The sequence below is a fragment of the Elephas maximus genome, chromosome 4 (assembly GCF_024166365.1).
Source record: "Elephas maximus indicus isolate mEleMax1 chromosome 4, mEleMax1 primary haplotype, whole genome shotgun sequence".
NCBI lineage: Eukaryota > Metazoa > Chordata > Mammalia > Proboscidea > Elephantidae > Elephas > Elephas maximus.
Genome location: NC_064822.1, coordinates 112,792,796 through 112,809,338, shown reverse-complemented (window position 1 = coordinate 112,809,338; position 16,543 = coordinate 112,792,796). Strand labels below are relative to the sequence as shown.

The 16,543-nt window shown below is 38.0% G+C and overlaps 1 protein-coding gene across 1 annotated transcript in view; it reads right to left on the bottom strand.

The window, feature by feature from the left end:
• The window catches only part of LOC126076388 (olfactory receptor 6C2-like), a 37,809-nt gene that overhangs the window by 6,608 nt on the left and 14,658 nt on the right, over positions 1 to 16,543 (bottom strand). The window contains exon 2 of the mRNA XM_049884921.1: positions 4,915 to 5,159. Coding sequence (XP_049740878.1) covers positions 4,915 to 5,159 — 245 coding nt within the window. The remainder of the gene's footprint in view (positions 1 to 4,914; positions 5,160 to 16,543) is intronic.

Sequence of the window (16,543 nt, the reverse complement as noted above, 5' to 3'; positions counted from 1 at the left end):
CTCTTAGCAATGTTTTTAGTGTAGAGCTTTTACATTTTGTTTGAATTTTTCTTATGAAATAATTTTTTTTAACATTAAAAGATATCGTTTCATAAATTTCCTTTACAACTCTTTGTTGATATTGTTGTTGTTAGGTGCCATCACACCTACCCTATGTACAACAGAATGAAACACTTCCTGGTCCTGAGCCAACCTCACCATGGATATGCTTGAGCTCATTATTACAGCCACCGTGCTAAGCCATCTCGTTGAGGGTTTTCTTTTTTTTCACTGACCACCTACTTTACCAAGCATGTGATATCCTTCTCCAGGAAATGGTCCTTCCTGATGAAGCATCCAAAGTATGTGAGACAAATTCTCACCATCTTTGCTTCAAAGGAGCATTCTGGCTCTACTTCCAAGGCAGACTTGTTCATTCTTTGGGAATTCCATGATATTTCCAATATCCATTGGCAACGCTAAAATTCAAAGGCATCAGTTCTTCAGTCTTTTGTATTTATTGTGGAGCTTTTCCATGAATATGAGCAAATGAAAAAACCCAAAGGCTTGGGTCAGGTGCACCTCAGTCCTTAAAGTGACATCTTTGCTTTTTAACATTTTAAAGAGGTCTTTTGCTGCAGATTTGCCCAATGCAATGCATCATTTGATTTCTTGACTACTGTTTCCGCAGGCATTGATTACGAATCCAAATAAAACAAAGTACTTGACAACTTCAGTCTCTTCTCTGTGTATCATGATGCTGCTCATTGGTCCAGTTGTGAGGATTTTTGTTCTCTTTATGTTGAGGTGTAATTCATACTGAAAGCTGGATTTGATCTTCATCAGTGAGTGTTTCAAATCCTCTTCACTTCCAGCAAGCAAAGTTTTGTTGTCTGCATATCCAAAAACCAAACCAAATCCACTACCGCTCAGTCGATTCTGACTCATAGCGACCTTATAGGACACAGTAGAACTGCACCATAGAGTTTCCAGGGAGCGCTTGGCAGATTTGAACTGCCGACCTCTTGGTTAACAGCCGCAGCACTTAACCACTACACCTCATCTTCATATAGGAGGTAATTAATGAGTCCTCCACTAATTCTTATGCCCTTTTGTTCTTCATGTACTCCAGCTTCTTGAATGATTTACTCAGTGTAAAGCTATAATAAGCGTGGCGAAAAGATGCAACCGTGACACACACCATTTTTTATTTTAAACCATGCACTACCACCTTATTGTGTTTGAAGGACTGCTTCTTTGTCTATGTACAGGTTCCCTGTGAGCACAATTAAGTGTTCTGGAATTCCCATTCTTCATAATGTTATCCATAATTTGTTATGATTTACAGAGTCAAATGCTTTTGCAGAGTCAGTAAAAACAGGTTTGCATCTTTCTGGTATTCTCTGCTCTCAGCCAGGATCCATCTGACATCAGCAATGATAACCTTCATTCCACGTTCTCTTTGAATCCAGGGTGAATTTCTGGCAGTTCCCTGTGGATGTACTGCTGTAACTGTTTTTAAATGATCTTCAGCAAAGTTATACTTGCATGTGATATTAACGATATTCTTTGATAATTTCTGCTATCTGTTGCATCACCTTTCTTTGGAATGGGCACAAATATGGATGTCTTTCAGTCAGCTGGCCAGGTAGCTGTCTTCCAAATTTCTTGGCATAGAAAAGCGAACTCTTCAAGTGCTGCATCTGTTTATTGAAGCACCTCAATTGCTGGTCCTTAAATTCCTGGAGCCTTGTTTTTTGCCAATGACTTCAGTGCCGCTTGGACTTCTTCCTTCAGTACCATTAGTTCTTGATATATGCTACCTCTTGGAATGTTTGACTATTGACCAATTCTTTTTGCTATAGTGACTCTGTGTATTCCTTCCACCTACTCTTGTTGCTTCCTGCATTGTTTAATATTTTGCACATGGGTTTTGTATCTATCAATTTTGAAAAATTCACTTATTGATTTTAATAATTTTGGGGTAGATATTTTGGATTTTCTACATAGTTATTTATGTCATCAGTGAATTACGGTGATTTAAGTTCTTCTTTTTGAATTTTTATAGATTTTATTTCTTTTCCAGCTTTTTGTTTTCGCTAGACCTTCCATTCAATATTGAAAACAAGTAGTGATAGTGAACATGTTTGTCTTTTTTGAACTTCAATTGTACAATATTTCTTCATTAACTACATTGTTAGTTGTAGAGATTTGCAGATTTTTTCTTCACATGCAGAAGGTGCCCTTCTATTCCTTGTCATCTAAGAGTTCTTTGTCATAACAGATTTTTGAAATTGTCAGAAAAATTTTCTACATTGATTACTGATATCAAATAATATGTTCTCTTTATTCTGTTAATATGTGAGGTTAAAAAAAAAAAAGGCCTGTGTCCTCATTCACATAATCAGAAATCTTTCACAGTGTGAAGATATACTAGTTAATTTGAAGGGTATAAATAGTTGTGAGACATAGGAGAACCAGAAAGAGCTTGGAACCAAAAACGGAACTTCTGAAGATCTTTCTTGGCACATCAGTTGTGCACTCTGTGCCAAGAAATATATGGATTTTTAAGTGTTATGTCTGGATTGTGTCATATGTTGCACAAGTACCTTGGTCATAATTTCACAGGTAGCTTTCATATTTGTCTCACATCAACTACTGCAATATTTTATACAAAACTAAGGAGGCTACTAGTACTCCAAGATCACTCAGATTGTATCATCCACAGAGGAATAGAAATTCTGTCTTTAAGGCGTGCTAATCATGACAATTTCCCTTCATGTAACATTTGATGTCCCATTAACAGAGTAATTACTTTCCTTTCCACGTCACCTATTGTTACAGTCATGTCATCGAATCTTTACTTTTTATAATACAGAATTTATTTCGTTTTCTGGAAAATCTGTTTCCATACTTAATACATCTACTAGGTACATCCAATCAACCTCAAACATAGTTTTTGACCCTGCATGTTGCACTCTGAGTAAGAATGGTTTTCTTTAAAATCTATCAAAAAACACTTGCAGTTCACATTTTTATCAAAAAGGCTTTTATTCAGATGTATAAATAAAACTCAGACTCAACAATAATAGCAAAAAGAACAAAACCCAATTTCAATGAGGCAAAATATCTAAACAGCAATTTCACCAAAGAAAATATATGGATAGCAAATAACTGTATAAAAAGATGGTCAAAACTGTTTGTCTATTGGTTTGTCATACTGTGGTGGTTTGTGTGTGGCTGTGGTGCTGGAAGCTATGCCACCGATATTTCAAACACCAGCAGAGTCACCCATTGTGGACAGGTTTAAGTGGAGCTAGCGGAATAAGACAAACTAGGTGGAAGGACCTGGGTATCTACTTGAAACGATTGGCCAAAGAAAACCTTATCAATAGCAGCAGAATATTGTGTGATAAAGTAGAGGGTCAATGAAGAAGAGGTGACATTCAACAAGATTGATTGACGCAGTGGCTAAAAATGGGCTCTGACATAGCAATGATGGTGAGGATGGCACAGGACCAGGCAGTGTTTTGTTTTGTAGTACAGAGGGTTACTATGAGTTGGAACCAACTCAGTGGTACATAAAAAAAAAAAACATGGGAATGCAAATTAAAGCCACAATGAGATACCCCCCCCCCAAAAACCAATGCCATCGAGTCGATTCCGACCCATAGCGACCCTATAGGGCAGAGTAGGACTGCCCCATAGAATTTCCAAGGAGCACCTGGCAGATTCAAACTGCTGACCTTATGGTCAGCAGTGGTAGTGCTTAACCACTATGCCACCGATTACCAGTATACACAAATCCTTGTTTTTGTTAGTTGCCGTGGAGTGAATTCCAAATCATGGGAAACTGTGTGTGTAGAGTAGAACTGCTCTATAGAGTTTCCAAGGCTGTGACCCTTCAGAAGCAGATTGTCAGGCCTGTCTTCCAAGGTGCCTGTGGAAGTTCAAATCAAGAACCTTTTGGCTAGTAGTTTTCTGTTGGTAAATATAAAAGTTAAGATCAAAATATTTTCTCATATGATAAATATTTTCCTTTCTTCATACATTACAAATGCTTATATTAAAATGACATGCTGTATTTCACGTAATTATTTTCCTATTCAAGATCTCTTGATTTTTTAGTTTTATAAATTAAATAATACCTCTATTTGGTATATGTAGGCTTTCCTAAGGTGTCCCCTGAGGAGATCTTAATGCTCAAATGTGTGTCACTGGAGCTTCACAAGCTGTAAAAACTCAGGGTTTAAGTCTAATAAAAATTAATTTGCATCCTGATTTCACCCTGCGTTTCATCACTTAACTCTCCTGAGCTTCAGTTTACATATTTGTGGAGTGAAGATAAAATATGAAGTGAAAATAAAATATATTTTTTAAGTTTATTATTTCATGTAAACAACAATTACAAATCTCTAATGATTATCTAAGTGGTAGCTACTGTATTCATTGTGATCATAACACCAAGATTAACCCCTTTAATAATACTAATACTTCAAGATTAAAGTTCATCATTAATATTAAACCTACTGGCCTGACGCCATTCTCCTTCTTTAGCTTATAGTTTAAAGCCAAAAGAAAAATAACCTGGAATGTTGCCAGGAGTCAAAAAGGCCCTAAAAAGCTGCAACTGGAATGGGCAATAAGCACACTTGGGGCAAAACATTTAATAAGATGAACTTACTGGTTCTGTTTTGTTTCATTTTGTTTGCAGCTCTATTAAGGTTTGGCTTGGTATGAAGTCATATTTTAGCTATCTGGAAATGTAATATATTTTTTTATCAAGAAATGCTATCCTGATAATTCTGTCTTGCTAGAAAGGAAAGGAACAAATGTTTAAAGACACAGCATAAAAAAAAAAAAACAAAACACAGCATAGGCACTTTAAATCTTTTTACATAAATGTGAATGCTCTACATTAGCAAATTTTCTTACTTCTTTAAGAACAATGCAATCCTTTTGATTGAATCATTGAAGGCTTGTTTTACCTGCTTGTTTCCCAGGGTGTAAATGAAGGCGTTCAGCATGGGGGTGATGGAAGTAATGAGCACCATCTCACCCTTATTAATGGCCATTGAATTCGTTGCTGAAGGTTTGACATAGATTAAGATGCAGCTTCCATAGGTGATGGAAACCACAATCATGTGGGAAAAGCTGGTAGAAAATGCCCTTTTCCTTTGCTGGGCAGAAAGGAATTGAAGAATGGTCTTGATGATGTACACATAGAACAGGACAACACATATAAGGGTCATGACAAAGGTCAACAGAGCACAAACTATGACCACTGCTCTATGAACCATGTTTCTGAGCATGAGATGTTTAGGAGAGGGGCTGCATCACAGACAAAATGGTCAATGACATTAGAGTCAGAGAATTCCAGATTTAGGCCCAGGCTTCGTAGTGGGAGTATGATCAACAAGCCAGCTGTCCAGCAACAAAGGACGAGTCAACTTCTGACCTTGTTGTTCATGATGGTCATGTAATGTAGAGGTTTGCAGCTGGCTATGTATTAGTCATAGGACATGATGGCTGGGGGAAAAAAATCTGTAACAGCAAAGAAGTCAGTAAAAAATAATAATAATAAATAGAATGACACAGTTGTCATATATATCTTGTCACCTGTTGATACCTTCACAAGTCTCTGGGAATATAAGCAGATATAAACAAGATTTCTAAGAAAGACAAATTTTGCGAGAAAAAGTACATGGCATTTTTAAGTTGAGAATCAACAAAGGTGATTGTTAGGTTCCCAGTTACACTCAACATGCAGGCATGGAATAGAAAGATAAAAATCACAATTTTAGTTGTGGTCATTGGTCAGTTGTTATTGTGTGAATTTCTCATAGTTGACTCCTTATTTCTACTCAACCTGCATTTATAATTCAGATACACATGATACGAGGAAAATGGTCTTTGCAACAGGTAGCAGTAATTTATGGCTCAACACACTGTGAAAACCATCTCACATGCAAGTTCTTATTAATTGATTTATAAAAATTTTATAACAGTAGCATAGGTTCCAAAGTTGTAAAATTTTGCAATTTCAATGAATATTTCTTTAAAATCAGGTTACTTTATCCATATTATATGCCAACACATTCTGAATTCTTTTTTTCTTACTAATTTTCATTCTCAATTTCTACTACTCATCTGTCAGTTTGTCATACTGTGGTGGCTTGCATGTTGCTGTGATGCTGGAAGCTATGCCACTGTTATTTCAGGTACAAGCAGGGTCCAGTATGGTGGACAGGTTTCAATGGAGTTACCAGACTGAGACAGACTAGGAAGAAGGACATGGCAATCTACTTCTAAAAAAAATTGACCAATGAAAATGTTCTGATATAGGGTCAGAAGATGAGTCCCTCAAGGCGGAAGGCACTCAAAGTATTACTGGGAAACAGCTGCCTCCTCAAAGTAGAGTCAACCCTAATGATGTGGATTGAGTAAATCTTTTGGGTCTTTCATTAGCTGATATGGCACAACTCAAAATAAGAAGAAACAACTGCAAATATTCTTGAACAATCAGAATGTGGAATGGACGAATTATGAATTTAGGAAAATTGGAAGTTGTCAAAAATGAAACAGAACTCTTGAAATTGATATCCTAGCATTAGTGAGCTTACATGGACTAGTATTGGCCATTTCAAGTCAGACAATCATATGTTAAGAATGAAAAATTGAAGAGGAACGGCATCACATTCATTGCCAAAAAGAACATTTTAAGATCTGTCCTGATGTGCAATGCTGTCAGTGACAGAATAATGAGAATGTCTATGAGGAAGACCAGTTAATACGACTATTGCTCAAATTTATGCTGCAACTACTAATGCCAAAGATGAAGATTTTTACCAACTTTGCACTCTTAATATGCATTGATAATTTCTGGTGATTAGAATTCAAAAGGTGGAAACAAAGAACTAGTAGTTGGAAAATATGGCCTTGGAAATAGAAATGGCTCCAGAGATCTAATGATGGAATTTTACAAGACTGACGCTCTTTTCATTGTAAATACCTTTTTCAAAAACATAAATGGCAACTATGAACGTGAACTTTAGCAGATGGATTACACAGGAATCAAATCAGCTACATCTGTGGAAAGAGACAATAGAGAGGCTCAATACCATCAATCAGAGCAAGGCCACTGAGACAACTCTAGACCCGACCATCAGTTGTTCCTATGCAAGTTCAGGCTGAAGAGGAAGAAATTAAAACAAGTCCATGAGAACCAAAATACAACTTTGAGGGTATCCCATCTGAATTTGGAGACCACATCAAGAATAGATTTGAGGCATTGAACATTAGTGAAGGAAAACCAGATGAGTTGTGGAATGACATCAAGGACATCATAAGTAAAAAGTCATTAAAAAGACAAGAAAAAATAAAGTACCAAAAAATACCAAAGTGGTATTCTTTCTGAAAACTGTACTGGGTATTTTTATATCCTTTCCATTTCTGTGTGACTTTTAGATTCAGCCTGTAAATTTTTACCAAAAAAACCTATTGAGATTTTTAGGGCTTGTATTGAATCTGTAGAAAAATCTGGGGAGAACTGACATCTTACAATACTGAGTCTTCCAATCTATGAACATGGTCTATTTTTCCATTTATTTAGGTCCTCTTTAATTTTTTTAGTCATATTTCATAGTTTTCTGTGTACAGATTTTGTATATCTTTTGGAAGATTCATTCCTAAATATTTCATATTATTTGAAAAAAATTGTAAGTGGTATTTTTTTAATACAATTTTTGATTGCTTGTTGCCAGTGTACGGAAATAAAATTGATTTTTCTTTATTGATCTAGTATCCCACAAACTTGCTGAATTCACTTATTACATCTAGTAGCTTTTTTACGGGTTCCAAGGTATTTGTGGTGTGCAAGTAAAGACAGATCCACTTTTTCCCTTTCCATTCCGGATGTCTGTTTCTGCAATTCAAGGTTAGAAAGAACTGGTAATTAAGGACATCACTGTCTTCTCTGACCTTAGAAGAAAGTATTCTATTTTTCAATATTAAATATAAGTTTTTCATTTGTACATAATTATCCTCTATCAGTTTGAGAATGTTTTATTCTATTCTTAATTTGCTGAGAGTTTTAAAAATCGAGAATGGATATTGAATTTTGTTAAATGTTTTTCCTGAAATTATTGAGATGATTATGTTTTTGCTTTTTTAGTAGGTTACTATGGTAAATTACATTGTTTGTTATTCAAATGTTAAACCAACCTTGTATTCCTGGAATAACCCTCATTTTGTCAAGACGAATTGTCCATTTTATATATTATTGGATTGGATTAGCTAAATTAAAAAAAATATATATTTTTAGCAATTGTATTCATGGGGTGAGGCTGAAACAATGGGCTCCAGCATAATAAAGATTGTGAGGGTACCACAGGACGAGGCAGTTTTTTGTCATGTTGTACATAAGGTCACTAGGAGTTGGAATTGACTCAATAGCACCTAACGACAACACAACATTCATGGAGTATATTGGTCTGTAGTTTTCTTTATGTGTAGTATATTTATCAGAGTAGTGCTAATCTCATAGAATGAGCAAGGGAAGTGTTCCCTCCTCTTCAGTATTCTGGAAGAAATTGTGTAGAATTGGTAACATTTCTTTAAATACTTGGTAAAATTCACTAGTGAAGCCATTGGTCATTTCCAGGTGAGTTTCAATTATTCATTTTTCTCCTAATTATAGATCTTTGTTTGTTTTGTTTCACTGCATGTATGGTGATTTTAGCTTGATGTCAGACCTTTTAAATTTTATCTTGTTGGGTATTAGATATCTTAATCTTCAGTTTTGTTCTGGAATGTGATTATATTACTGGGAAACAATCTGATCCATTTTGGTCTTCATTTTAACTTTGTTAACTAGGAATAGAGAATTTTGGTTTAGGAATAATTTTTTTCCATTACAGAGGTAAAACATTCCTAAATACTCTGCCCAAAGTCCCATGACTTATGTGGTTTTCCATTCTAGCTGTTGGGAAGAGGCATTAATCCCATCCCTTTGTCAGCATGGAGATTTATTTTCTTTAATCCTTTTGGGTGGTTCTTTTCCTTGGATGTTTTTCCACACACAAGCACTGGTCAGTATGCGGCTGAAATGCAAAGAAGCTCCTCTGAAGATCCCTGGAGTCGTTGCACTGTCCAGCTCTCTTTTCTTTTGTGCTCTTCTCTGTAAGCTCCAGCAACCTTAAGACAAAACAAGATATTGAGATTTGTGTTCACAACTCAGAGATATGGCAATAAGGCCAGCCAAATCCAAAGGGAAGGAAATTAGACTCCACATCTTGATGACATTGTGGCAAGAGTAATTTGTAGAAGAATATGTAGGATGGGACATAATTCTGCAGCAATTTTTTAAATATACATCTGCTACTCCAGGCCTATATGAGAAATACCTTTTCAGGAGGTCCAAAAGTCTGAGCCTAAATAGCCCACCTGGTCTCTAGAAGTGTTGCAGCTGAAGGATGACCTTTATCTCTAAAAGGTCTTCTTCAGTTATTCTCTTTCCCATCTGTTTGAGTAGGTTTGTGGTGAGTGAGATCATGGTCCCAAGAATTAGCAACTTTTCAATGAAAGAGAAAAAATAAGATGCTCTAAAACTATATATAAAATGAGGACTCTTTAAAATAGTCACATTTTGGCATTTATGAAGCAGAATAATATCCGTTAAAGATTACCTGGCTAACAGTGGACATGAACCAGCACCTCACAAAGAAAAAAAAATACCTGTTTTTTTAACACCATTCTGCTGCATAGATATAAATATAAAACCAAACCAAACCCAGTGCTGTTGAGTCGATTCTGACTCACAGCGACCCTGTAAGACAGAGTAGAACTGCCCCATAGAGTTTCCAGGGAGCACCTGGTGGATTCGAACTGCCATCCCTTCGGTTAGCAGCCATAGCACTTAACCACTACACCAACAGGGTTTCCAGATATAAATATAGATACATTTTAAAATTTTTATTACAGAATATTTCAAATATATGTAAAAGTTCACAGAATAATATAGTGAACTCCTGTTTACCCACCCAGCTTTAACACCTATCATTAAATAATGTTGCTGCAAGTATTTCTGATGGCTTCCTGTGGTTGTCACTCTGCAGAACTGCAATTCACATGTGGAATCTACTGATGATGCCTCCATTCCATTCTTGGAGGAGGAATGATACTTTTCCTTTGCCTGTTGCTCCTGAAAACTGTTACAAAATTTACTGTGGTTCATCTTAGAGGAAGGTCCAACGTTCTTTTGTTGCAAATTTAAAAAGAATGAAAACAACAAAGACAGTGGCTTGCAGTTATTCAACCACATTCTCAAATCAGCAGTCAGATTCAGGGTTGCCTCCCTGCCATGAGGAGGGCTCAGCACACTTCCTCTAGGATGTGAGCTCTGGCATCTCCAAACTTCAAAAACCAAGTGAGAGTTTAGAATGAACTCAACCCAAACATTTGGTGTTTTTTCTTGGCTTCTGAGAGATAACCTCTGCACAGTAATTGAAGTGTTTTGATGTGGCAGGGAATGTGGGGGACAGCTTTAAGACGGAAGTGACTATTGAGCTAACACCTGAATGGTGAATAGGACTTAGCTAAAAGAAGGAGAAAGAATATATTTCATAGCAGTTGTTAGTTGTTGTTAGGTGCCGTCGAGTCAGTTTCACTCATAGCGACACTATATATAACAAAATGAAACACTGCCTGGTCTTACTCCATCCTCACAATCGTTGTTTTGCTGAGTCCATTGTTACAGCCACTGTGTCAATCTATCTCTTTGAGGGTGTTCCTCTTTTATTTGCCACGCTCAGTTCTACTCTGTCCTATAGGGTCACTAGGAGTTGCAGTCGACTTGAAAGCAATGGGCTTAGCTTGAGCTACTTCACCAAGCATGACGTCCTTCTTCAGGGACTGATCCCTCTCGATAACATGTCCAAAGTGTGTAAGACATAGTCTCGCTATCCTTGCCTCTAAGGAACATTCTGGTTGTACATCTTCCAAGACAGATTTGTTCAGTTGCAGTCCATGGCATATTCAATATTCATCACCGACACAAGAATTTAAAAGCATCAATTCTTCAATCTTCCTTATTTATTGTCCAGCTTTCTTATGCTTATGAGGGGATTGAAACATCATGGCTTGGGTCAGGCACACCTTAGTCTTCAAGATGATATCTTTGCTTTTCAACACTTTAAAGAGGTCTTTTGCAGCTGGCAGGTGGGAACGGGCATACCTGAGGGTCAGCTAGAAGGGAAACGAGGTTAAGCACTGGGTTAGGTGGGAGTGAGAAAGGAGAGAAAGAAGAAAAACCAAAAAAAAAAAAAAAAGAAAAGAAACTTGCAGAGCAATGGGAGCTTGTGGATGGGGACTGGGAAGACCCCGGGCACTGATGGGCAACTTTGCCCAATGAGAAGGGGTGGAGACGGTATACGGGGCTTGATGGGAGAGAGAAAGAAAAGGAAGAAAGGGGGGGGGAGAAATGATGCACTGGGAGCTGGTAGGTGCAGGCAGGGCGGGCCCTAGGTGTCAGTGGGCTGGTGGCTCTCTAATCGAGAGGTATGGCGTGGCCCATTGGGAAGGGGTGGTGGCATACAGGGCAGAAGGATCAGTGGTGGAAAAGTGTGTCCCTCTCCTTACTGGGTGCCCTGTCTCCTGTTGTGAAGTTGCCTTCACATACTTCCTGTCTGGGGTCACTGCTGATTTTGTTCCAAGATGATGAGGTTGTGCTGTGTTAGCTGGCAGAGGACCTCCACTCCATATCTCTTCTTGTTCTCTGTGTTCTATTAGTTTCTTCTTCCGTTTGGTGTTTGATCTAGTTCTTATCCCTTTATTTGATGCTTAAGGTTCCAGGATTGACGTTTTTATTAGCTTTTTGAATCTTTGATGCAGAGGGATGTTGTGATACGTCTGTCTATGGCACCATGTTGGCTCTGCCTCTCTTTAAAATTTTAATGAATATTGTCCATGCACTTTTTGACCTGACCCCAATTGTGTAATTTTTTTAGTTACAAGAAGTGATCCTTATAGATTTTTAAGTATTATGAATATTTGTAACTACTATAATATTAAAAGTATAGGCTCTTTTCTTCACTATATTTCTTCCAAATTATTTACAGTCTTATTCTGTATACTTACTGGATGTCTATAAAATTATAATTGACTCATAAAATTGCTGTAATATTGCTTATTTTACAATACCTTTTGCACTCAATAATCTATTTGCTAAAAACCAGAAACCCAAACCCTCTGCCATAGAGTTGATTCCAACTTACAGCGACCCTACAGGACAGAGTAGTACCACCTCTTAGGGTTTCCAAGGCTATAAGTATTTAGAGAAGCAGACTGCCACATCTTTCTCCCACAGAGTGACTGGCGGGTTTGAACCACTGGCCTTTGGGTTAGCAACTGAGTACTGTAACCACTGTGCCATCAGGGCCTCTATTCACTAGTCTGTACTAAAGCTTCACAATCAAGTTAATGTTTTTGCTAGATTTTAGAACTTGATAAAATAAAACTTCACGACAAGTAGTTGCATTATTTGTCATTATGCAGGCTTTCTAGATCTATCTGTGAAGTGTTTCTGTTTCGCCACTATGACCAAAGGTGGGTTTTGTTTCTATTTTTGTTTTGTTTTGCTTTTAAAGGAACTTTAACTTTTCTGGTCCATCCTCTGACTCTCTCTCTGATATTTTTCTGGCAATATATAATATACACAGAGAGTGTTTCAGGGCAAAATTCATTTCCAATGATGAAACACTGAATGCAGTACCTTACTGCAGAGCAAATAACTGCCTGTTTCTCTCTGCCTTATTGACCAACAACAAGCTTTGTTTTTGCTACTTTTTCCTCCCCAAGCACCTAACAGTAAAATAGTAAAACCAGAGATAAAAAACCTTGTCTTTCTGAGTTCTGTCAATAGCAACTCTGTAGACTATTCCTTAGCTATCAAACTACTCTCAACAGCAGATAATCAAATGTTTTAAATCAAACCTGTCGTGATTTTACATAGGTGTATTTTACACAAAGCTTTTAAAATATTCCTTTTTTAGTCAGATAGAAGCAGGTTCATTCTAATCATACAACAGTTTCCATAGTTATGTCCTCAGATATTACAGTCACCATCATACAAAAGGGCCACTGACTTAGGCTCCTAGTTTGAGAGCTGGAATCCTCCCAAGAGTGTTGATTCACACGGGGCTCAATCACAAGAGATCACATTCAGTTGGAACAAAGGACCAGCCCTGCAGCCTGCCCACCTTTACTCAGTCCCCTTTTCCTCAACCTACAGGCCCTTGTGGTTCGCTCTCATGCCTTAGTCAGCCTTGCACACTTTAGGAAGTATTTCGTGTTCTGAAAACATTTTTCCCAATTATTAATAGCATATTAAAAAAAAAAATAGCATACAACCTTGAAACTCTGTTTCACTAGGTATTATAAAACAGGCTTTTAAAAAATAATTGTGTGATCCATATTTATGTTATTTCTACCTTTCAGTGTTTTTTAAACTGAGTACAGGAATCTGTAGTATTGTTTCTATCAACATTATGTTTCAAGTCAACTGTATGACTTTGATTTTGGTTACATGACATTCACCGTTGTTGTTAGTTGCTGTAGAGTCGATTCCGACTCATGGGAGCCCATGTGTGCAGAACAGAGCTGCTCCATAGGGTTTTCAAGGCTGCGACGTCTATGAAGCAGGTCACCAGGCCTTTCTTCTGAGACACCTCTGGGTGGGTTCAAAGTCAAATTTTGGCTAGTAGTTGAGCAGTTATCCATTTGGGTCACCCAGCCCACTCCTGTGGATTGAATTGTGTTCCTCAAAAATGTGTGTCAACTTAGCTAGGCCAGGATTCCCAGTATTGTGTGGTTGCCCACAATTTTGTGATCTGATGTTGTAAATCCTAACCTCTATGGTGTTAATGAGGCTGCATTAGAGGCGGTTATGTTAATGAGGCAGGACTCCATCTATAGGATTAAGTTTTATCTTGAGTCAATCTCTTTAGAGATATAGAAAAAAGAAACAACAGAGAGGCAGGGGAACCTCATACTACCAAGAAAGGAGTGTTGGGAATGGGGTGCAATTTTGGGGCTCTGGATTCCTGTACTGAGAAGCTTGTAGACCAGGGGAAGGTTGATGACAAGGACCTTCCCTTAGAACTGACAGACAGACAGAGAAAACCTTTCCCTGAAGTTGACACCCTGAGTTTGGAACTCTAGCTTCCTATAAAAAAAAAAAAAAAAAAGTATAGCTTCCAATACTGTGAGATAATAAATTTGTTTTTGTTCAAGTAATCCACTTGTTATTTCTGTTAGAGCAGCACTAGATAGCTAAGACAGGGTTTAGAACTGAGAGTGGGGTGATGCTCTAACAGATACCTACAATGTGGAAGCAGTTTTGGAATTGAGTAATGGGTAGAAGAAGCTGGAAGAGTTTTAAAATGCCTAATAGTAAAAACTTAGATTGCCTTGAAGAGACTGCTAGTGGAATTATGGATATCAAAGACAATTCTGGTGAGGGCTCAGAAAGAAGCGAGGAGAGCAGTAACGCCAGAGATAGAGCAGACTGTGAGAAATGGCAGCAGAGAAAATGCAGCAGCAGAACCAGGAGGGCAGCAGGAGTCAGTGCAAGATCTGACCCACTGAGAGAGAGAGTTGAGTGCTTTTCGGTGAAGTTACTGGCAGAGTGTGGTGCCTCCAGGCACTCATCGTTAGACCTTAAGAGCATTGAAACACTTACCCAGCAGGGCAGATGTCAGGCTGGCCAAAAAGCCCAAAACACTGACAGGCAAGGAATTAGGAAGCAGAAGGTGAAGAGACAAGAAACACAGGAAGCAGAGCTGCCACAGTCTCAAAGGGTAGGGCCATAACCTCTGGAGTTTCAAAGGGGGTGCCATGGCCTCTGGAATTTTAAAGGGTGGGGCCACAGTCTCCTAGGTTTCAAAAAGTCAGAACTTCACCAACTCGGTTCAGAGGTATGAGGCTTCCTTTCACAAGTGACAGCGCGATTGGGCTAGAACCAGTGCCCAAAGGTGAGGGGGTGGGGCTGCTATGCCCTAGGTGCAGAATGGGGCTTCCTGGAGCCAAGGGGCTGGAGTTGCTACTGAGATGAACTAGAAGAATAGGGCTGCCAAAATCTTAGTGAACAGAGTTGCCATTCCACTTGACCTGGAAGGCTAAGCTGAAGCCTAAGGCCAAGAGGCTTCCACTAGAATACAGAGAATGTAGCCATCATCAGAGTCTGGAGGGCAGAGTCATCGCGTAAATGGTTTCAGAGCAGAGAGGATTATTTTCAAGCCTTGAGAAGTAATGTAAAGTGTTCTGCTGACTTGCTTGGTGCCTATTATTCCTCATTTCCCTCCAATTTTTCCCATTTTTAATGGAAATGCCTACCTTGTACCTCTTCAACCATTTTACTTTAGAAGCAGATAATTATATCTTGTCAAGACATTCTTCAGTAAGATATTTTTGTAAAAAGCTCAGGGGTTTCTTAATCTAAGTTTTGGACAATAGCTGCTTCATAACACTTCCTAAACTATGACCAATTATTTATAATAGTGTCTAAGCAAAAATTTCAGTCTTGAATAAGTATTTTCAGGTTCATAGCTTTATGAAATTGGTGAGTGAAAAGGAATTTTTCCTGGAGACCCAATTAATTTGTCATGTCAATGGTTTCATGTGTTTTCTGTAAAATATTGCCTTTCTGTGGATAAGGGCTCTGTCAATTTCCACTCTGTGACCAATTCCCATAGTTAAATGATTATCGTGCTAGGGAAGGAGGCCTGACTAAGTAATATCATGATTTTCTCCTTAGTATCACACTTACCATGCCACTCTGCATGATGTACTTGAAGGCACTAACTCTACAAGCCACCAATTCCTTTCCATCTTCTGCTCCCCAACCTAAAAACACTTAGAGCATCAGTTGGTAATGTCCCCACACTTGAATGGCCTGGGCAGGGTTCTTGTTCCAAAAATCTTTCTTTTCCTCCAGTCACTGATACCAAAACCAAATCCTTTGCAGCTGTATCAATTCTGACTCATAGCAACCCTATAGGACAGGGTAGAACTGCACCATAAGTTTTCCAAGGTTGTAAATCTTTATGGAATTAGACTTCAACACCTTTCTCTCACAGAGCTGCTAGTGAGTTTTTACAGCTGAGCTTTAGGTTAGCAACAAACACTTTAACCACTGTACCACTAGGGCTCTCCAGACAGTGTAATATCCTTTATTCCCAAACTACTAAGAGGCAAGATTTGGTGAAATAACCTACGTAAAGTGTGACTGCTTGAGTCCTTACTGCTCTTTTGGATTTCAGAGATTTTCGCATTGTAAAAGAATTCATGGGTCACTAAATAAATCAATCATAGTAAATAATGGTAAATATATCAATGAAAATTAGGTAATATGTTAAATTTTGGATCTACATAATGGATAGAGTCCTGGTGGGGCAGTGATTAAGAGTTCAGGTGGTAAACAAAAGGCCAGCAGCTTGAATCCACTAGTGGTTCCTTGGAAATCATTTGGAACACTCTAGTCTGTCCTTTACTTTTGCTATGAGTCAGA